Source organism: Haliotis rufescens, unplaced genomic scaffold (genome assembly GCF_023055435.1).
Source record: "Haliotis rufescens isolate VD_foot unplaced genomic scaffold, xgHalRufe1.0.p SCAF_99, whole genome shotgun sequence".
Taxonomy (NCBI): domain Eukaryota; kingdom Metazoa; phylum Mollusca; class Gastropoda; order Lepetellida; family Haliotidae; genus Haliotis; species Haliotis rufescens.
The window spans coordinates 1001344-1025710 of NW_025964393.1; the positions used below are offsets into that span (position 1 = coordinate 1001344).

A 24367-nucleotide genomic window follows, 5' to 3' on the forward strand; every position below is an offset into this window, starting at 1 on the left:
AATGGGTCAAATTTAGAAATGTCCGCCACTTATATACTGAAGCTTAGACGCTGTGGGAATGTCATCCATTCCTTCTACATGTGTCTTGGAAGAGACCCGAGGTGTTCTGTTACCTGATTCAGCGGGAAAGGTTGAGGTGAGGTGAAATGGGTATGACATGGCGTTCAAGATTATTGCACGTATATAGCCACGTGCATTCACACACTCGCGCGCGTGCGTGCGTTGAGTATGTGTGGCTGGCTGTACTCGTCCGGACTGATGCCGATTTACAGTGCTAGCCCACTGAGATACCATGCCGCAGTTTAACATGAATACCCTACTCAGACACAGTACACTGACGTCCTTGCCTTAGCCCCTTAATGCCGAGCGCCAGACAGGATAACAACAAGTACCATCGTTTAACATCTTTTGGTATGACGTGCTAGGAATTGAATCACCGACCTTCCGCTCCTCGGGCCGACGCTCTATCCGATAAACATCAGTGGAGATCCCACGGGGAAAAAATGTTTCTAAAATTTAGAGTATGTTTCCATATATGGAGAACCAAATAACAGAAGATCCGTCTCAAATAGTGACACTGCATAGTTGTCGTGACCTTGCCTCTATCACACGCATATTTTAGACTTCAACGCGATCCAAATTAAAGTGACAACTCTGTGAAAGACACAGGTGTATAAAGTCTGCACAAATGTTTACTTTTTAAAACGACACTCCTTCGCATCTTCACACTTTAAATGAGAAGTAACGCGCCCGCTTGTCGGTAGTATCAGCCAGACAGCCTTGTGGAACACTAGCTGTACTTCTCCTCCTCCAGGTATAGTTACTGATGTTTCAATGCCGCTATGTGGCGAATCTTAACTTTTCTTGTCAATACCTCATCCTGGGCCCACTTGCACAAAGCGATCTTAGCGTTAAGACTATTGTAAGCCTATGCTAAAGTATGGGAGTTACGATCATCTTAGCGCTAAAATCGCTTTGTGCAAGTGGGCCCAGCATGGGTTGCTGAGGACCTATTCTAACCCGGAATGCCCATGAGAAGACCAGCATAGGTTGATGGAGACCTATTTAACCCGGAATCCCCACAGGGAGACCAGGGCCCACTTGCACAAAGCGATCTTAGCGTTAAGACTATTGTAAGCCTATGCTAAAGTATGGGAGTTACGATCATCTTAGCGCTAAGATCGCTTTGTGTAAGTGGGCCCAGGTGTTCTGTTCCGGCCCACTTGCACAAAGCGATCTTAGCGTTAAGACTATTGTAAGCCTATGTTAAAGTATGGGAGTTACGATCATCTTAGCGCTGTTCCGGCCCACTTGCCCAGTCTAAGCGCCAATATTGCTTTGTGCAACACCAACGCTTGCCTGTTACTGTACCTATCGTTAATGACAAACCTCTCCAGCAGGTGATCCTTTGTTTGTTTGTTTGTTTGTTTCTTGTTTAACGCCGCACTCTGCAATATTCCTTCTATATGACGGCGGTCTGTAAATGATCGAGTCTGGACCAGACAATCAAGTAATTGACATCATGAGCATCGATCAACACAATTGGGATCGATGACATGCATCAACCAAGTCAGCGAGCCTGACCACTCGATCCCGTTAGTCGCCTCTTACGACAAGCATAGTCGCCTTTTACGGCAAGCATGGGTTGCTGAAGACCCATTCTACCCCGGATCTTCACGGTTCAGTTGGTAAGGTAGGATAGTTGTATCTAACGAATCTCTAAATATCTCTCTCACATCATCATATAAAGGGCAGTATCTACTAGGCGCTATCAAACTCCCCCAACACCAGGTGCTCTGTCCAGATCTGTTACCGTCTGTATCTACCAGGCGCTATCAAACTCACCCAACACCAGGTGCTCTGTCCAGACCTGTTACCTTCTGTATCTACTGGGCGCTATCAAACTCTCCAACACCAGGTGCGCTGTCCAGACCTGTTACCTTCTGTATCTACCAGGCGCTATCAAACTCCCCAACACCAGGTGCGCTGTCCAGACCTGTTACCTTCTGTATCTACCAGGCGCTGTCAAACTCCCCAACACCAGGTGCGCTGTCCAGACCTGTTACCTTCTGTATCTACTAGGCGCTATCAAACTCCCTAACACCTGGTGCTATGTCCAGACCTGTTACCTTCTGTATCTACTGGGCGCTATCAAATTCCCCAACGCCAGGTGCTATGTCCAGACCTGTTACCTTCTGTATCAACTGGGCGCTGTCAAACTCCCCAACACCAGGTGCTATGTCCAGACCTGTTACCTTCTGTAACTACTAGGCGCTATCAAACTCCCCCAACACCAGGTGCGCTGTCCAGACCTGTTACCTTCTGTATCAACTGGGCGCTATCAAACTCCCCTTCTGTATCTACAAGGCGCTATCAAACTCCCCAACACCAGGTGCGCTGTCCAGACCTGTTACCTTCTGTATCTACTAGGCGCTATCAAACTCCCCCAACACCAGGTGTACTGGATGCTATGAATCTGTTCCATTTACTATAAATAATGTTCAAACTCAAACTCCATTTTATTATTTTTCAGAATCATGATAGCTTTCCTTGTTCTAATCGGATCTGTAGCAGTTTATGGGTGAGTGGTATAAGCTATAGAATATCAGATCAGATGCAGTTTATCTGCGTGTGGTATAAGCTATATCTCATATGAGATGCAGTTTATAGATGACTGGTATAAGCTAGCATATCAGATGCCGCTTGTAGGTGCGTGGTATATGCTGGATTATCTGGTCAGATGCAGTTTATGGGTGGTATAAACTGGTATATCAGGTCAGGTGCAGTTTATGGGTACATTGTCTGAACTAGTATGTCAGATAAGATGCAGTTTATGTGTAAGTGGTATAAACTAGTATATCAGATCAGGTGCAGTTTATGGGTAAGTGGTATAAATAGAGAATCTCACCCGAGTGTCTTTTGATATCAAATATATCAACACGAGTTGATAAAAGTGGAAAACGTCCGAGGCTTGCCGAGGATATTTGCCACTTTTATCAACGAGTGTTGATATATTTGATATCAAAAGACACGAGGGTAATATTTTATTTATCATCATTCTTTCAACTTTTTCAATTTGTAGACAGTAATTAGCAGTGTCTTCGGTATAAAAAGTAATGCAAACAGCTTCAGTAGCAGAGCCATTAGTGATGTCATTTGATTGTGACGTCATGGTAACCAGTGATGTCACAATGGTCTGCAAAGCATTGTGATGTAATTTCATTGCAGCGATATCTAAAGTGTAGATATCGCTTGATCTCATCCAAGAGATATCTCCTGTGGGAGCCAGTTTTAGATGATAAACTAGTATATCAGATCAGGTGCAGTTTATTGGTAAGTGGTATAAACTAGTATATCAGATCAGGTGCAGTTTATGGGTACATTGTCTAAATCATTTATCAGATCAGGTGCAGTTTATGGGTGGATGGTATAAACTAGTATATCAGATCAGGTGCCGTTTATCGGTACATTGTCTAAATCATTTATCAGATCAGGTGCAGTTAATGGGTGGATGGTATAAACTAGTATATCAGATCAGATGCAGTTTATGGGTACATTGTCTTAATTATTTATCAGATCAGGTGCAGTTTATGGGTGGGTGGTATAAACTAGTATATCAGATCAGATGCAGTTGGTTGTCCGCACCATTACCCGTTCGTGGGAAACGTCTTGGGCACGTTTGCATTCACATTTCCTCCAGCCCACTTTAGAACTGGAATAATTTTGAAAGAAGCCCCAACTTATCGGGGGCTTTTCTGCCTGCAGAAAACATGGCCACAACCACTCCTGCATCCACACCAATCATGACGATCTACTGTCGAGCCAGGTGGTCAGCAACGTCATCTCCGACATTGACAAAGATGGCGACGGCATTGTGGAGCCAACCGAGGTCCAGCACTTCGTCGCCGGATATGACCTTGACAGTAGGATAATCATTATGATAAGAATCGGTGCCCTGTAACCTATGCTTGTTGCAAGAGTCGACTGAAGTGTCGGTTGATTTGTTGTTTTACGTCGCACTCGGCAATATTCCTGCTATATGACGGCGGTCTGTAAATAATCGAGTCTGGAGCAGACAATCCAGTGATTGATATCATGAGCATCGATCCACACAATTTGGATGACCTGCATCAAGCAAGTCAGCAAGTCTGACCACCCGATCCCGATAGTCGCCTCTTACCGATTGAAGTTCATCGCGTGGTTAAGCTCGGTGCCATGGCCAATTTCGCGTCGTTGCTCAAGCTTTCTGTCATTGGTTTGCCTGAATATGAAATCTTTAAAGGGACGTAATCGCCCTTTGGTAATATAAAAAATATCATTCAAAGCGCGACAATGCAACAAATGGCCAAAATGTCGCGTTGTCGCGTTGTCGCATTGTTGCGCTTTGGTTAATTTTAATACTTTTCGCTTGTTTCCCTGAGGGCGACAATGCGACAATGTCCCTTCTTGGATTCCATACCTGACCCTCAATTATTTTCAGGCCATTTTGATACAGCTGGCATATTGGTAACAAATATAGTTTCCATCAACCATGTCTTACCTAAATCGTCATCAATCAGTCAATTTGACATCCTATTTCCTAGTAGGGGCAGTACCGTAAACCCTCAAATAACGGCAAGGGACCCAAGACTGTATTTTGCCAATGTTGATCGCATCTCAAGAAGGGACTGGCCATTTGATAGTCTGGATATTTAGAGAATAATCAACGAGCTACGAGAAACAGATAATTCTGAGTCTTGAGTAGATAATAGAAATATAATTAAGAATAAAGACTGCTCTACCCCATGTGTAGTGTATAAAGTATAGTTTTGCTGCTTGCGTCAGTGAGCTTTGACGTCATGATAGTTCAGGGCAAAACAATACTTTATTACACAACACATGGGGGTAGAGCAAACTTTATTACTTTTCAAAGAGGCCGACTTTAAGACTAACCTCATGTTATATTGAAGCTGGGTTTAAAATCAAATCTGTAATGACCAGTTACGTAAACTTAAAATCCTCGAACAGGTCTCATTGTCGGGCTCTTCCACCTAATTGCCTGCACCCTCACGTTAAGAGGCATATTTTACGTTTGAGACATAATAATACACCACTAAAATGGGATGTTTTATTATTTGAATAGGTCATATTACATTGTTTGTTTACCCATAATCTTATACAACAATAAGTGGAATTTTTAAATTTAAGTTTTCATATTAATTTGCTTCAATTTAATCACGTGACTCCAACAGCGGCCGTTTTGCTTGACTTTAGTATGTTGCTAAATGCCGTATGCTGACTAACAGGTGGTTATGAAACCTATCAAGGATTGCTCATTCAGCATCTTCCCGAGGCAAGAGAGTTAACTGACTTTAAAAGTCCAGTTAAAACCCTTGCCGAATCAGGCTGGAATTCCTGGGCACGATCCTAGCGTCACCAGTGGCTGTTACGAGTTATGTCCCTTCTATGCCTCTCCTATGGATCAATCAGATTCCACCTCTCGTATCACTTGCGTTTGCTTCAAACAAAATGGCGGCGCCCAGTCAAGAGGATATGATCGACAATCAAGATCTATATTGTGATCAAACGAGTCTTACATCGCGAAGTACATCGAATCACGTGAGGACCTTGATTGAAAACTTGAAAAGATTTGGAAAATATCTGTTTGACAACGAGTTGACGGTGCACATGCTGTGCAAATCCTGCAATCGACACAAAATCTGCATGACAGTTTACGAACCGGTTTTCGATTTCGGTGCGCGATTTTGATTGGACTATGCATAGGCACGTTAGTCCAGCCAAAATATAACTCTACACCTGCAGCCCAGTTCGGCAAGGGTGGAAACTGGACTTTTATAGTCAGTTAACTCACTTGCCTCGTGAAGATGCTCTTTCCCTTACCCAGAGACAGACATAATTCCTAGAGCACCAACGCCCGCCTCGGACAGTTTCAGACTGCTTTGGCACGGGCACAATGGTGTATGTATGTTTGGGAGATGCCTGCGGCATGATATATGACTGACATCATCTTGACATATTTCTTCCCACGTAATATTATTCAAATATACTGAACCAAATTACAAACTTCACAATCCTAAGGGGCGGTCGTGTAGCCTGTTGGTTAAAGCGTTTGCTCGTCACGCTGAAGACCCGGGTTCGATTCCCGACATGGGTGCAATGTGTGAAGCCCATTTCTGGTGTCCCCCTCCGTGATATTGCTGGAATATTGCTAAAAGCGGCGTAAAATCAAACTCACTCACTCACTCACAATCCTAAAATTTTAACATTTTGACCAGTTATCATTGTTGGCCCTTATTGTGTATTTAAACAGTAATGGCCACGTATTGTCTTCAGATAACACAGGTGCAGGTGAATCGATCAAAATCATCATGGCAAAAGTGTTTTTTCACGTGCAACTGGTCACGTGGCCATAATACCGCACGTGTTTTCAGCCATACTTCTTAGCAGTCATTAACAAAAAAAAGAAAAACACAAGAAAACAAAAGTCTTTACGGCCATTTGTCATGCCACGCCTTTCAAATGTGCAACGTGAACGTGCCATTGGCATGTTGCAGACGGGAACGTCCGTAGCTGAAGTCTCAAGGACGATGGGTAATAAATTAACCGTTGTAGTCGACGGACTGTTCATGATTTACAGACGCGTCTACAGCAAACGGGTACCACCGCTGATCGCCCTCGGCCAGGTTGACCACGTGTGACGTCACATGCAGAGGATCGTCAGATTGTCTTACGTCACCTCCGTAACCGATTTTTGACGGCTACATCAACCAGAAATGAACTGTTTAGGGGTTTAGCGCAAACTGTTCGAAACCGTCTGAGAACTGCTCACCTTCAAGCACTACGGCCATACTGCATTACACAGACGTCAACCTCAGTTGTGGGCACAGCGGCACTTACGATGGACTCAGAGGAATTGGAATCAAGTCGTCTTCAGTGATGAATCCCGATTTAATCTTCGATTTGCTGATGGTAGGGCGAGGGTGTGGAGGCGCCGTCATGAACGTTACGCCCAGTGTTGTGTACAGGAAGTTGACAGATTTCGAGGCGGAAGTGTCATGGTGTGGGGTGCTTTCTGTGGCAATGCACGTTCCAGGCTTCTTGTCATCCGTGGAAACCTCAACGCTGCTGCTTACCGCGACCAGGTACTGGCACCCGAACTTCTGCCTTTTATGGCAGCACATGGACCAGGTTTGATCTTCCAACATGACAATGCCAGACCCCACACAGCAATTTTGACAAGGAATTTCCTTACGAATGGGGGAGTCAAGGTCTCCCGACCTCAATCCCATCGAACACGTCTGGGATGGTCTTGGCAGAAGTCTGCGCACTCTCCAGAACCAACCACAGAATTTGCAAGATCTTGGCACCATTTTGCAGCAACAATGGCGTCGTCTTCGTGTTCACAAGAATCACAAGGTCCATGCGGAGGCGTTGTGTGGCAGTTGTCAACGCACATGGTGTCCATACACGCTACTGAACTTGTGTGCCATCATCAGATTCTCGTGCTTGGGACTTATGATTTAAACTGTTGATGTTATTACCGAATACCGTAGGTGCTTGGAACAAACTATAGTTACCGCCGTTAATTAAAATCCTTCTTTGGACATAAATGATTAAAAATTACCTTCTCTGATACATTTGTCCGTTCTATATCATATATGGGATTAGTTTTAAAATGTAAAGTTTATGACGTGGATGCGCCATCTTGCATGACAATAATGAAAGAACGGTGTTACCAAGGATGGAACTTGAACAGCGCCATGACGTCAGTCCATTATGACGTAATTCAAAAAGTGTACTTTATCGCAGGTACACTTCACTGAAGGATGCCTACTGTTCAGATGACGTGATGTAATCAATGTGTGTCGCGATGAACAATGGATGACGTTATATCGGCTTTTACTCAACAGTAAAGCGTTGTGACGTATTATGGCTTCAAATGAACACCCAACATTGAGAATCGCTGAATGCACATGTGCAATTATCGGAAGGCGTTTACACACGATCCTTCGACCCGTATGGGTAATATAATATAATTTTACACAAAACAAACCTGTTTGCTGGAAATGCTTGATAGTATGTTGTAAAAGGACATTGTGTGCCTTGAAGCAGTATTCTGTGTCTGACAAGAATTCAAGTGTATGATATTTGTACATGCATAATGATAAATACCCTGGCCCCATTCGACACCGTAGCTTCCTTAGTCACCAACTCTCTCTCTCTCTCTCTCTCTCTCTCTCTCTCTCTCTCTCTCTCTCTCTCTCTCTCTCTCTCTCGCTCTCGCTCTCTCTCTCTCTTACACTAACTTAGCACAGAACGCATCATGAGTGAATAATATTGGTGCAGAAAATATTTGAAAGATAATTATGCCTTAGGTTTAACGAAAACATTATGTTGTTTCAGAAAACGGCAATATCACAGAGAGTGAGTTTACATTACAATGGCATCGGCACTACCTCGACGTTCGCGACTTTGTCGGCTACCTCTTCCAAAATTTCGACATGAACAACGACATGCGTCTGACCGACAGTGACCTCGTCGCTTGGTCAAAAAATCTCGACACTGACGGTGGGTGTGCATTCATGTCTCTTTTATGTTACAGGAAGGGGGGGGGGACAATACCTCTCTGCGTGTAGATCTGCGAACACACCCATAACAGGTCACATTACATGAATCTTGAGGTACTTAACGCCCAATCAAAGTGAAGGATTTGTAGGTTCTTGATCCAATCAGATTCCACCTTTCCAAAGCAGTTCGGCTTCGTGTCTTTACCCCCTAATTCGGAAATTTCGGTTTCTTCAAATGAAAACACAGGACACAAATAGTCCTTCATTGTTTCTCACTTTGTCGCCAGTTTCAGAAAATGTGAAAACTTTGGCCTTGACAGTCTCTAAAACAGATGGAATGGCTGAACATATGAGTTGTCTCCCCTCTCTGTAACCCTTGACAACGGTTTATGTATTGCAGGAAATGGGGAAATCTCGATCGCAGAGTTCAGGACCTACATGATGAACGTAAGTCATGTAACAATACATTTTTGAGTGATACCCTGATACCTATCTGCCAACAATTTTACCTTCTTCTGAAGAGTTAGGCACCGTCAGTATGACCCATGCTAAAACAAAATGGCAGCCGAGATGGGCATCTTCCTTTAAAAGGACGTATTCTCTTTGGCATCGATCCTTTTGTCACTAAATTACACATAACTAGAAATAATCAGAGAGAGGATGTTCTCTTAACCAGACTTCGTCTTGGGCATTGTGGTCTTGGAGCTTATCTAAATGCTATTGATAAAGACATTTCTGCACATTGTACAGTGTGTAATCAGCTTGATAATGTAGCTCATTTTGTATTACCAACAGTATGTTAATCAGCGTAAGGCAATGGTGGAGTCTCTAACAGTTCTCAATATTGACTTCTCATTGTCTGGTATTTTATGTTCTAGGAATATTGTTCACCAATTCAGAATGTCATTCTCGCTTACATTAAAGCGTGTGGCAGTATTGATACTTTATAAAAGATCTAGGTACTTAGCAAACCTTTATTATGGGCAAGGTGTAAATGGGCCTAGATGCCCGAACACCTATAAAACATTTTAATGATCAATCATCACCTGTCTGCCAAGTTTATTTGAAGCAGATAAGTCAACTCTGAGTGTATCTAGGTTTAATGTAATAACAAATCCAAAATAAATATCAAAAGGCAATCATAAACATCGACAATTAAAACCTAACGTCGAAAATGACCTGAAAATAGAAATTCCATAATGGTGTGCAACAATCTGATAAATTACAACCAAGGAGGCCACACCTCAACCAACAGGTAGTCATTTTGGTAACTTTGGTAACCAAAACGTCATTTACTTACGAATGGCAACTGAAATTCCGTCACCAAGTTGGTTGGTTGGTTTGTTGTTTAACGCCGCACTCAGCAAAAATAAATAAATTGAACGACAATATATGGTCATGCATTACTTTTCATTCTGCTTTCTGTCCCGCTGGCATGTTTGTTTGTTGTTTAACGCCGCTCTCAGCAATATTCCAGCTATATGACGGTGGTCTGTAAATGACCGAATCTGGACCAGACAATCCAGTGATTAATATCATGAGCATCGATGCACGATCGATGACATGTAGCAACCACGTCAGCGAGCCTGACCACCCGATCCCGTTAGTCGCCTTTCACGACAAGCATAATCGCTTTTTACGGCAAGCATGGGTTGCTGAAGACCTATTCTACCCCGGATCTTCAAGGGTTAAGGATATATCTCGTATACATCTCTGACAAAATGGCGAAGGTGTCCGGTAAAAGGATTCTTTTCAGCACATTGGATCCAGATACATCGTTCATGATTACTTCACAACAGATTGAATAACAAAGTACAACGATTTTCATTTAGGAATATGTTTTATTAAAACGTATTTAAGAAACATACGACGAGTGGGGGTTGGTTATCGTACAATAAAACACTGCAGGGGGAATAAACCATGACGGGCGCATCCTCTAGTATCATAGTGTCTCAACCCTCAACCCCCCCCCCCCCCCCCCCCCTCCCGCTCCCCGCACACACACACTACCCCCACAAACCCCACCCCCTTCCCAAATGTAACATTTGTTTATGACCCCGTCCTATAATTAATGACCAGTACCCACAAAATGTTCAAATTTCTACCACATTATTTGAAAAAAACTATTATTTTTTCATGCCGACCCCCCACTTTCTCCGTGTAACTTTTCCATGAACCCAAGTAACCCCCTCCCCCTCTCTTCCCCCACCCATATGTCTGGGAGAGGCGTGAACCACTCACTATGTCACTATGAGACGTGTTAACACTTCGTATGTTTCAGCTCTACACCAACTGTGTTACAGCTCACGCCAACTGATGTCCGCTGTGAAATAAAACATCGTGATCGACATTCCAAATGTGTTTTGTTTGTCAGAGTGGGTAGGAGGGGTCCCACTGTGTTGCTCGACTATGAAGATGAGCTGATGACGTGCGAAGGTCCGGTGTTGTGAGGGCCCTATATTTGGACCACTGGATCTGCGTAGATAGGACATGAGAAAACATTTACATACTACAATGAAAGCCACCAATTGTGGGTTTTTTTATAAATCAGAATTACAATACTTCCATGTTTTGGATTTATGACAACACACTCTACAAAGTGTGGAGGTTTTCAGGATGCGTATCAATAACAAACACACCAACACACTTACTAACACTAACACACACAGACTCACTCACTCACACACACACACTAACACACAGACATACTAAATTACGCTTGCACTCACACGCCGTACACACACACACTAACACACAAACACACTCCCACTCAGACACACTCACACACACGTCACATACACACACTCACACATACACGCGTGCGCACGCACGCACACACACATACACACTCACACACACACTCACACATACACGCGTGCGCACGCACGCACATACACACACTCACTCACACGCACACACACATACACACATACATTCACACATACTCACACACTCATACACACTATCACATACACACACACTCACATTAACTAACAAACACACATACACACACTCACACATACACGCGTGCGAACGCACGCACACACACACACTCACACATACACGCGTGCGCACGCACGCACACACACACTCACACACACACCCTCACACTCACACACACTCACAACTCATGGTTTCTACATAGAACGCTCAAGGTGGGGATGCGATAGTTCGACCCGGCAGTACAGACTGCGATCACGTTCTAAGTGAAGCTTTTATGACCCATTACACAGTTATCATGGTCACGGCCTATTGCTTATAAATGACATTGGTTGAAGTAACTAGTAACACACAGAGATAGTCCATGTGAGATAGTGACACTCCGTTAATTCCTGTTGCCTGGTCCAGGATCAAGTTTTGACCAAAGACTTCATGATGATTAGTTTCTGGTAACATGGGAATAGCCAGAGACCTACACACAGCTGAGATTTGTTTATAACACTGATGACAGTGCAGGGTCCGTAAATATTGATTATATATCATTTTGACGAATATTTAACATTAATATACTGAACCGGAAAAGAAACGTCACCCCAAGTAACATTGCATGAAAAGTTGTCATTTAAATATCTGGGTAATTTTTTATTTTTTAAAATTTACCATTACGTTGTCCGGAAAAATGAAATTGATGATAAAAATACAAAGCAGATGACAATAAAACCGATCGCCCAAACGCATCACGGCAACGGTCATGGTAACGTGAGTTCCGTGCAAACTGAAATGCACATGCGTTCCCCCATTTCTTGCCCAATAAAAATCCAGCCAGATCGGATAACATTGGTTCGTTATTGAATTGCTACCACATGCCAAGATTGACAAGAGAATCAGCGACACCAAGACCTTGGTAGCCAATACATTTCAAGTCCACGTAAGGACCATATACAGGCTCCAGCAACGGTACCAGACCACCAACACAACAGATGACCGACCGCGTAGTGGAAGACCAAGAGTCACCGCCCGACGTCAGGATCGTCAGATTGTACGACAGCATCTTCAAGATCGCTTTGTTACTGCTGCGGAAACTGCTCGACAGACCATGGGGACACACCAGCGACACATTATTGCGGACACCGTGCGTCGACGATTGACGAGCAGACACCTCCACTGTCACAGGTCACACCGAGGACCCATTCTGACACCACGTCATCGCCGGGACCGTCTTCAGTGGGCAACACAGCACCAGCATTGGCGCCACCAGCAATGGAGAAGAGTCCTCTTCTCAGACGACAGTCGTTACTGTATCTCAACAGCAGATGGCAGAGATGGAGTCTGGCGACGCTGTGTTGTTGAGAGAGGCTCGTGGGGTGGTCAGAGCATCATGGTGTGGAGTGGAATTGGTCTTGCACAGAAGGTCGGCCCTGTGGTCTTCCAGAACAACGGTCCAGGGAGAGGCAATGGTGTCACAGCAGCTCGGTACATTGATCAAGTCTTGAGACCACACGCCATACCTCATTTCGCACGTCGCCGCAACCACGAGTTTCAGCATAACAACGCCCGTGCCCACACTGCGAGAGTAGCAAGAGACTTTCTCCAGCAGAATGGCATCAAAACCATGCAGCGGTCTGCCATCAGTCCCGACTTAAATCCAATTGAGCACCTGTGGGACGAGCTTCAAAGACGGCTGAATGACGTCCGACCAAGGCCGACAACTGCAGCTGAACTGCGTCAGGCGTTCCTCAGAGTGTGGGCTCAAGTGCCTATGGCCTTCATCAACCGCCTCAACCATTCCATGTATCGACGTTGCACGGCAGTCATCAATACACATGGCGGACACACGAGATACTGACTTGTGAGGCCATCTTCTCAGAGACTAGTGTTGTGTTTCACTTTAAGAACATTTGAGACATTAATTTCAACCTTGATGATCAGTTTTGCCAAGTTTCATCTTTTAAATATGTCTCAAAGTATGTTTACAGTGTTTGGACAAACGAGGTTTCTCATATATCTATCCATGGTGACGTTTCCTTTGCGGTTCAGTATATTTGTCGAGTACACATTCTTCCGTGGGTACAACGATAAGTTCTATTATGTTTAACTTAAAGCTACTTAAAAAACTACATCTGCAGCCAACACTTCACAGACTGGACACGTCTTAGAGATATAACGAGCGCTTCTAGCAATGTTGATTTAGTTCTCTTTGTTTTAGTTTGTTTGCCTGTTTAGCGCCGCACTCGTCAATACTCTAAGTCTATGAAGGGGGTCTGTAATGGTCGAATCTGGACCAGACAAGCCAGTGATTGACATCATGAGCATCGGTATTTGATATTATGATCAACGTCCTCGCAGACAGGATACGATGACATGGTATCAACCAAATCACCGAGCCTGACACCCCGATCCATTTTGTCGCCTCTCCAATGTTGCGTGGGACGAAATCCGAACGGGACGATAACTAGGCCTATAATACTCAGGTCTTATAGTGATGCAGTAGGAATACATTAGAACACGGATATTGCGAACAAACGGATATAGCGAACAAACGGATACAACAAACTGTTACAAAATCCCCGATTTATCTCCTATATAATATCATATAAAATTTACGTATATAACGAACTTTCTACAGCGAACTAACGGATACAGCGAACTGATATCTGATGACCGAAAATCCCATCTATCACTAATTAGTGACGTGTATAGCGAACTGAGAAATCTCACTCAGTGTATCAGGGGGCACGGGTGGCCCAGTCGTCTAAGGCGCTGCGATTCGCTGTGCAGAGTTGCGATCCTTGGGCAAGCCAGAAACCTATGATTGTGAGTTCGAATCCCGGTTCGCCCCGAGGTTTGTCAGCACCATACCTGTGCTCGTCGGTTTCACCGAAGGGGTAAACGTCTGAGACCTGCATCACTTCGGGCTTTCCTCCCACCTTAAGCTGACACGCCGTGATATAACTGGAATACTGTTAAAAGCGGCATTAAACCCAACTCACTCACTCACTCAATGTATCGGAATAACGATGTGTACATGCGACACGTCTTGTATATACAGAAGCTTCACATCATCCTCCAAAATCACGTTTCGTGTCCCACACTACAAAGATGGTGTTTCAACATTTGCTTTTATCTAAACATGTAGTCCATGACCTCTGCTCGCGACAGTGTGTGAGGCAATCAAACAGCTGTGAACTAGAGTAGGCTGCGCAGCATTCCTTTCCAACACATTTCATAAGAGATAATACTTCCAGTGTAATCTAATGTAATCTTTTCACGTCGAAGTACATGCCTGGCAGTCGTGACCACCTCCAGCACCACGTGTACTGTCAACATTTGCTAGTTCTTGTATATACCCATCCCTCGTCATCACCTCCAGCACCACGTGTACTGTCAACACTTGCTAGTTCTTGTACATACCCAGACCTCGTCACCTCCTTGTATATACCAAGAACTCGTCACCTCCTCTAACACCACCTGTACTGTCAACACTTGCTAGTTCTTGTATATACCCAGACCTCGTCACCTCCTTGTATATACCAGGAACTCGTCACCTCCTCTAACACCACCTGTACTGTCAACACTTGCTAGTTCTTGTATATACCCATCCCTCGTCACCACCTCCAGCACCACGTGTACTGTCAACACTTGCTAGTTCTTGTACATACCCAGACCTCGTCACCTCCTTGTATATACCAAGAACTCGTTACCTCCTCTAACACCACCTCTACTGTAAACACTTGCTATTATTTGTATATACCCAGACCTCGTCACCTCCTTGTATATACCAGGAACTCGTCACCTCCTCTAACACCACCTGTACTGTCAACACTTGCTAGTTCTTGTACATACCCAGACCTCGTCACCTCCTTGTATATACCAAGAACTCGTTACCTCCTCTAACACCACCTCTACTGTCAACACTTGCTATTATTTGTATATACCCAGACCTCGTCACCTCCTTGTATATACCAGGAACTCGTCACCTCCTCTAACACCACCTGTACTGTCAACACTTGCTAGTTCTTGTATATACCCATCCCTCGTCACCACCTCCAGCACCACGTGTACTGTCAACACTTGCTAGTTCTTGTACATACCCAGACCTCGTCACCTCCTTGTATATACCAAGAACTCGTTACCTCCTCTAACACCACCTCTACTGTCAACACTTGCTATTATTTGTATATACCCAGACCTCGTCACCTCCTTGTATATACCAGGAACTCGTCACCTCCTCTAACACCACCTGTACTGTCAACACTTGCTAGTTCTTGTACATACCCAGACCTCGTCACCTCCTTGTATATACCAAGAACTCGCCACCTCCTCTAACACCACCTGTACTGTCAACACTTGCTAGTTCTTGTATATACCCAGACCTCGTCACCTCCTTGTATATACCAAGAACTCGTCACCTCCTCTAACCCCACCTGTACTGTCAACACTTGCTAGTTCTTGTATATACACAACCCTCGTCACCTCCTCTAATACCACGTGTACTATCAACACTTGCTAGTTCTTGTATATACCCAGCTCTCGTCACCTCCTCTAATACCACATGTACTGTCCACACTTGCTAGTTCTTGTATATACCCAGCCCTCGTCACCATCTCCAACACCACGTTAGCTGTCAACACTTGCTAGTTCTTGTATATACCCATCCCTCGTCACCACCTCCAGCACCACGTGTACTGTCAGCACTTGCTAGTTCTTGTACATACCCAGACCTCGTCACCTCCTTGTATATACCAAGAACTCGTCACCTCCTCTAACACCACCTGTACTGTCAGCACTTGCTAGTTCTTGTATATACCCAGACCTCGTCACCTCCTTGTATATACCAAGAACTCGTCACCTCCTCTAACACCACCTGTACTGTCAACACTTGCTAGTTCTTGTATATACCCAGGCCTCGTCACCTCCTTGTATATACCAAGAACTCGTCACCTCCTCTAACACCACCTGTACTGTCAACACTTGCTAGTTCTTGTATATACACAGCCCTCGTCACCTCCACTTATACCACGTGTACTATCAACACTTGCTAGTTCTTGTATGTACCCAGCTCTCGTCACCTCCTCTCATACCACGTGTTATGTCCACACTTGCTAGTTCTTGTATATACCCAGCCCTCGTCACCATCTCCAACACCACGTTAGCTGTCAACACTTGCTAGTTCTTGTATATACCCAGCCCTCGTCACCTCCTCTAATACCAAGTGTACTCTCAACACTTGCTAGTTCTTGTATATACCAAGACCTCGTCATCCCTTCTAACAACCTGTCCTGTTAACACTTGCTAGTTCTTGTATATACCCAGCCCTCGTCACCTCCTCTAACACCACCTGTACTGTGAACAATTGCTTGTTCTTGTTTATACCCAGCCCTCGTCACCACCTCTAACACCACGTGTACTGTCAACACTTGCTAGTTTTTGTATATACCTAGGCCTCGTCACCTTCTCTAACACCACCTGTACTGTGAACACTTTCTAGTTCTTGTATATACCCAACCCTCGTCATCACCTCTAACACCACGTGTACTGTCAATACTTGCTAGTTCTTGTATAAAACCAACCCTCGTCACCTCCTTTAATACCACGTGTACTGTCAACACTTGCTAGTTCTTGTATATACCCAGACATCGTCACCAACTCTTACACCACCTGTACTGTCAACACTTGCTAGTTCTTGTATATACACAGCCCTCGTCACCTCCACTTATACCACGTGTACTATCAACACTTGCTAGTTCTTGTATGTACCCAGCTCTCGTCACCTCCTCTCATACCACGTGTTATGTCCACACTTGCTAGTTCTTGTATATACCCAGCCCTCGTCACCATCTCCAACACCACGTTAGCTGTCAACACTTGCTAGTTCTTGTATATACCCAGCCCTCGTCACCTCCTCTAATACCAAGTGTACTGTCAACACTTGCTAGTTCTTGTATATACCAAGACCTCGTCATCCCTTCTAACAACCTGTCCTGTTAACACTTGCTAGTTCTTGTATATACCCAGCCCTCGTCACCTCTCCTAACACCACCTGTACTGTGAACAATTGCTTGTTCTTGTTTATACCCAGCCCTCGTCACCACCTCTAACACCACGTGTACTGTCAACACTTGCTAGTTTTTGTATATACCTAGGCCTCGTCACCTTCTCTAACACCACCTGTACTGTGAACACTTTCTAGTTCTTGTATATACCCAACCCTCGTCATCACCTCTAACACCACCTGTACTGTCAATACTTGCTAGTTCTTGTATAAAACCAACCCTCGTCACCTCCTTTAATACCACGTGTACTGTCCACACTTGCTAGTTCTTGTATATACCCAGCCCTCGTCACCATCTCCAACACCACGTTAGCTGTCAACACTTGCTAGTTCTTGTATATACCCAGACATCGTCACCACCTCTTACACCACGTGTGCTGTCAACACTTGCTAGTTCTTGTATATACCCAGACCTCGTCATCCCTTCTAACAACCTGTCCTGTTAACACTTGCTAGTTCTTGTATATACCCAGCCCTCGTCACCTCCTCTAATACCACGTGAACTGTCATCACTTGCTAGTTCTTGTATATACCCAGCCCTCGTCACCTCCTCTAATACCAAGTGTACTGTCAACACATCTTAGTTCTTGTATATACCAAGACCTCGTCATCCCTTCTTACAACCTGTCCTGTTAACACTTGCTAGTTCTTGTATATACCCAGACCTCGTCTCCTCCTTTAATACCACGTGTACTGTGAACAATTGCTTGTTCTTGTTTATACCCAGCCCTCGTCACCATCTCCAACACAACGTTAGCTGTCAACACTTGCTAGTTCTTGTATATACCCAGACATCGTCACCAACTCTTACACCACGTGTACTGTCAACACTTGCTAGTTCTTGTATATACCCAGCCCTCGTCACCACCTCTAACACCACGTGTACTGTCAACACTTGCTAGTTTTTGTATATACCTAGCCCTCGTCACCTTCTCTAACACCACGTGTACTGTCAACACTGTCTAGTTCTTGTATATACCCAGACCTCTTCACCTCCTCTCATACCACGTGTACTGTCAACACTTGCTAGTTCTTGTATATACCCAGCCCTCTTAACCTCCTCTAACACCACCTGTACTGTCAACACTTGCTAGTTCTTGTATATACCCAGACATCGTCACCACCTCTTATACCACGTGTGCTTTCAACACTTCCTAGTTCTTGTATATACCAAGACCTCGTCGCCTCCTCTAACGCCACGTGTACTGTCAACACTTGCCAGTTCTTGTATATACCCAGCCCTCGTCACCACCTCTAACACCACGTGTACTGTCAACACTTGACTAGTTTTTGTATATACCTAGCCCTCGTCACCTCCTCTAACAAAACGTGTACTGTCAATACTTGCTAGTTCTTGTATAAAGCCAGCCCTCGTCACCTCCTCTAATACCACGTGTACTGTCAATACTTGCTAGTTCTTGTATAAAGCCAGCCCTCGTCACCTCCTCTAATACCACGTGTACTGTCAACACTTGCTAGTTCTTGTATATACCCAGCCCTCGTCACCTCCTCTAACACCACGTGTACTGTCAATACTTGCTAGTTCTTGTATATACCCAACCTCGTCATCTCCTCTAACACCACGAGTGCTTTCAACACTTGTTAAAGTACGGTCGGAAATGGCAGAAAACTGCTTTTTGCCTGTTAAATAAGGATATAATTTTTCACAGAAAGTTGTTATTGAAATATGGAGTAACTACAGATCGCCCTACCTGTGGTTTGAAGTATTTCAGTCACAAGGAGTCCTATCGACAAGTTAAAAGAAGACAAATTCGAAAGAAAGTATAATGTAGTCTTCATAAAACATCTAATCCACACACAAAAATAATTTTAAGAAAATTCTAAAATGACAAAATGACGATGCGTTTGTTTTGTTAACATTGCTCCCATGAAGCATGTTACATAACACTTGCATAGCCATAACCATGGTACACGATCTGTAATGGGAAATGTATACAAGTTCTTTACACTTAGAGAGATAGAGGGAAATCATTTATTAATTCAGATAGGGTGAATTACCGAACTGCCCAAGTTATTGGGTTTTCAGTTCATACCATCAAGCCTACGGTATGATAAATAAAACAAAACAGGTATAGGGGTGGTCTCAAAAACAAAACTGGGACGTAAGAGGATAGTAGATAGCTGTGATACAGGGTGATTAGGCGTATAGTGTACAAGCTTTATGAGCAGAAGGTAACCCTGACTTGTAGTAGAATCAGGGAGGAATTAAAGATACAATTAATGTCAACTGCATTAACTATTGCCCTCCAAGAGATGGAATTTCGATACACTGAGCATGGCAATGTCGGAGCACTTTTCAGGGGAAAATATTCCATCCTGTTTATGAGGTCACATTATCTCCGAACCATTTATAACTATCACAGTCACGGCGTCCAGATAATTTACCTTGATGAATCATGCCACTGACTACATGTGGAAAAGCACCCATGGTACCATCAGATAAAGGTAATCGTGTCATTGTTTTACACGCTGCAACCCATGATATGGGACTTATTGATGGATGTGTGCTAGTTTTCGAGGCGAAAAAGAAAACTGATGAATTTCATGAGGAAATTATAGGAGGTGATTTGTTCATAGAATGGTTGGAATTTCAGCTATTCCCCATTTTAAACAACGCCAGTGTCATTGTCATGGGTAACGACAGTTAATATAACGTCTGGGAATCAGATACTGTCGCCCAAACCATGAGTAGACTGAAGGCGACCATACAGGAATATATGACATCGTCGGTTTCAGACCATATCAAACGAAAGTTCAACTCATGTAGAAAAAATCGGCGGAATAAGAACACGACATATGTGCTGGCGGCACAACACGGTTACGTTGTGTTACGTACGCCAGTCAGACATTGTGAGTTCAACCCTCTTGTGCCCATTTTGGCCAAGTGTAAAGAGTTCGTGGCAAGACATAACACGACATTCAAAAGTACAGATTCATATACGTCATCAGCGGAGATAAATGCTACCTCAAGAAATCATCTGTAGAACAACAAATACTTCTGGATTCCAAAACCGCAACCTTCCAATACGCATCCCGTTTCGTAGCTCTTAACTATTCCATCATGAGGTCATTTGTTTCCAAGCAAATTTAATGCAATATATATCCTAAATTGCTACCCTACCTACGCACATGTCAATTAAGTACAATAACAGCAATATTTTGAGACCACCCCCAACTCGGTGACATGTGCACCTGGGAGAATGCACGGGACGGTGTGAGGTCATCACCTGGGGACAGGTGTTAGGTAATTATCTCAGGTTATAGGCCATTTCATACATGCATGACAACACACGAATATTTTCTAAGTTTATCATCATTTTACCTGTAAAAGTACATTTTGAGCGTAATCACAGTGCCAGTTAGGACAGGTTAGATTAGGGCAATTCGCGATATTTTAATATATGCTCTTTTTATAGTCCTTTGACTCGTATTTATTAAATGAAGCCAAAAAAGCAGTTTTCTAGCATTTCCAACAGAACTCAGCCACCGAATGGCCACGTCTTAGAGATACGACAAGCGCTTCTAGCAATGTTGATTTAGATACTCTTTCTTTTAGTTTTTTTCACGCCGCACTCGACAATATTCTAAATATATGACGACGGCGTGTAATTGCCGAGGCTGGACCAGACAAATCGGTATTTGGTATTATGATCAACGTCCCTCGCAGACATGATACGATGACGTGGTAGCATCGGGCCTGACACCCCGATGCACTGAGTCGCCTCTCCAATGTTGCTGGGGACGAGACCCCAACAAGACGATACTCGGGTCTAATAGTTCTACAACAGGAATATCGGAATAACGATGGGTACATGCGTAGAATAAATCCCCAGATACTTCTTGTACACATCCTACGTGACCCACTACATAGTTTGGGATTCAACATTTTCTTCTATCTAAACATGGAGTCCTTACCTAACATGCTGTGTTAAATCTGCTGTGAATTAATTAAGGTACTCCATCTGCACCACTCCCTTTGCAAGACTTTATATAAGAGATAACACTTCTAGTGGAAGATCCCGCTTGAACACTTCAACAGGTAATGTATGAAAGTAGTGAGAAAACCTTTCATGTTAACTCGATGCTTGCATACCTACAACTATTGTACTGTTAATACAACCTTTTTCTGGTTCTCGTATATACCCAGACCCTGTCACCTCCCCTAACACTTGCTAATTCTTGTACATACCCAGACCCATCCACCTCTTCTAACACAACGTTTACGGTCAACACTTGCTAGTTCTTGTACATACCCAGACCCCGCCACCTCTGCTAACACCACGTTTACGGTCAACACTTGATAGTTCTTGTACATACCCAGACCCCGCCACCTCTTCTAACACCACGTTTACGGTCAACACTTGCTAGTTCTTGTACATACCCAGACCCCGCCACCTCTTCTAATCAACGTTTACGGTCAACACTTGCTAGTTCTTGTACATACCCAGACCCATCCACCTCTTCTCACACCACGTTTACGGTCAACACTTGCTAGTTCTTGTGTATACCCAGACCCTGTCATCCCCTTTTTTACCACACTTGCATACAACCACTGCAGACATTTTACTATGACACTCATGTTCACGGCGGTCACAGTTCTGTGGGTGTACAATGAGAAGAGTGATAGACTGATGTTCCTCACCTGTTTCAGCAACCATGATAGCCCTCCTCCTTCTACTCGGAACTGCGTCGGTATATGGGTGAGTGTTATGTGGTACAATGTGCAACATCTCAATAGTTCTATCAGGCAATGTGTCTGTATATGGGTGAGTGATGTGTGGTACAATGTGCAACATCATAACACTACTATCAGGAAATGTGTCTGTATATGGGTGGGTGATGTGTTGTACAATGTGCAACATCTCAACAGTTCTAGTCTTCAATATGTCTGTATATTGGTGAGTGATGTGTGGTACAATGTGCAACATCTCAAAAGTTCTAGTCTCCAATGTGTCTGTATATTGGTGAGTGATGTGTGGTACAATGTGCAACATCTCAAAAGTTCTAGTCCCCAATGTGTCGGTATATGGGTGGGTGATGTGTAGTACAATGTGCAACATCTCAAAAGTTCTAGTCTCCAATGTGTCTGTATATGGGTGGGTGATGTGTGGTACAATGTGCAACATCTGACTAGTTCTATCAGGCAATGTGTCTGTATATGGGTGAGTTATGTGTGGTACAATGTGCCACATCTAAACAGTTCTATCAGGCAATATGTCTGTATATTGGTGAGTGATGTGTTGTACAATGTGCAACATCTCAAAAGTTCTATCAGGCAATGTGTCTCCAGGTCTTGGGTAAGTAATCCCTCCAATAACATCGTCACAATAGCTTCTCCAGTTCTTGGGTAGTTAGTTCCATCCCCGTCACAAACACAGTCTTAAGGATTTAGATAGGTACTTTCCCACGATCTTTTTTAGCGGCCTAAAAAAACACCAATTTTAGTTGAACCTTTGTTTCCATTGATTATTTCTGAGAAGAACTGCAAAATTGTTGATGTGGCCTAAAACAACATTCACTCACCCAAGAGATAGGGACTCATCTTCAGTTCCGTACACAGTTTCAAAGATGTAAAATAAATAAATAAATTGAACGACAATTTGTGGTCATGCATTATTTTACATTCTGCTTTTCTGTCATGCTGACATGTTTGTTTGTTTGTTTGTTTGTTTGTTGTTTAACGCCGCTCTCAGCAATATTCCAGCTATATGACGGCGGTCTGTAAATAATGGAATCTGGACCAGACAATCCAGTGATTAATATCATGAGCATCGATCATCGACGCACTTAGGATCGATGACATGTATCAACCATATCAGCGAGCCTGACCACCCGATCCCGTTAGTCGCCTCTTACGACAAGCATAGTCGCCTTTTAGAGCAAAAATGGGTTGCTGAAGACCTATTCTATCCCGGATCTTCACGGGTCTCATGCTGACATGTATTTGTAGGGAAGATGAGGACATGAATGAGATAAGTGAAGAAACCGGCCTCCCCCTCTGAGCCACGAGGAACTGAAGCACATGGTGATGAGGCGCATCAATAGGTCAACCGGAAAAGCGGAGTCAATCAACCCCAATCCAGTCAAGGACGCCAATACCCAGAGGTCCCCTCGGATACCAAAGTTCGAGGTCATTCAGCCAAAATAACTTGCTTGCATGACAGACCATTAGTGTGAATACATGTGTATTATATATATAAAACTTTAAATTCAACTATTTGATTTGATAACCGTTATAAGGTGGTATGTGGTTATGTATTATTTCTAATAATTTACAGTTTTATCAACAATTTGTTTGTAATTTTTAATTGTTTGCTATTATATGTAGGTACACCCAAATGTGCAATAAAAACTGATGGTTAGATTTGTTATACAAAACATTTTATCTAAGAATTTTATTGTTTAAAGGACCGCCTCCGTGGCCTAGTGGTAGAGCGGTGACATCCATCACAAACACATGCAAAGGCAAGTCAATTATTTCACCCGGGAACACATGGTACAAGTCAAAATAGGTACTTGCATCGGACCAAATGTTTGTCACTAATGGGTCAAATTTAGAAATGTCCGCCACTTATATACTGAAGCTTAGAGGCTGTGGGAATGTCATCCATTCCTTCTACATGTGTCTTGGAAGAGACCCGAGGTGTTCTGTTACCTGATTCAGCGGGAAAGGTTGAGGTGAGGTGAAATGGGTATGACATGGCGTTCAAGATTATTGCACGTATATAGCCACGTGCATTCACACACTCGCGCGCGTGCGTGCGTTGAGTATGTGTGGCTGGCTGTA

At 43.7% G+C, this 24367-nt stretch overlaps 1 protein-coding gene and 1 long non-coding RNA gene across 2 annotated transcripts; both read left to right on the forward strand.

Annotated features, from left to right (window-relative positions):
* The first annotated feature begins 730 nt into the window (after nt 1-730).
* On the forward strand, nt 731-10920 carry LOC124135232 (calcium-dependent protein kinase 31-like). Its single transcript, XM_048391794.1, has 6 exons — nt 731-814; nt 2534-2581; nt 3766-3923; nt 8404-8568; nt 8968-9014; nt 10849-10920. Exons 2-6 carry the CDS (start codon nt 2538-2540, stop codon nt 10882-10884), a joined length of 450 nt encoding a protein of 149 aa, XP_048247751.1. The 5' UTR covers nt 731-814; nt 2534-2537; the 3' UTR covers nt 10885-10920.
* A 10639-nt stretch (nt 10921-21559) lies between these two features.
* Nucleotides 21560-23818, forward strand: LOC125377775. Its single transcript, XR_007219809.1, has 3 exons — nt 21560-21619; nt 22232-22280; nt 23531-23818. It is a non-coding gene; the product is annotated as an uncharacterized LOC125377775 (long non-coding RNA).
* The last annotated feature ends 549 nt before the right edge of the window (nt 23819-24367 follow it).

Coding starts and splice junctions, on each gene's coding strand:
- LOC124135232 (XM_048391794.1), top strand. CDS start 2,538: ATGATAGCTTTCCTTGTTCTAATCGGATCTGTAGCAGTTTATGG. Junction 8,569..8,967: donor AAAAAATCTCGACACTGACG/GTGGGTGTGCAT, acceptor TATGTATTGCAG/GAAATGGGGAAATCTCGATC. Junction 9,015..10,848: donor TCAGGACCTACATGATGAAC/GTAAGTCATGTA, acceptor CGTATGTTTCAG/CTCTACACCAACTGTGTTAC.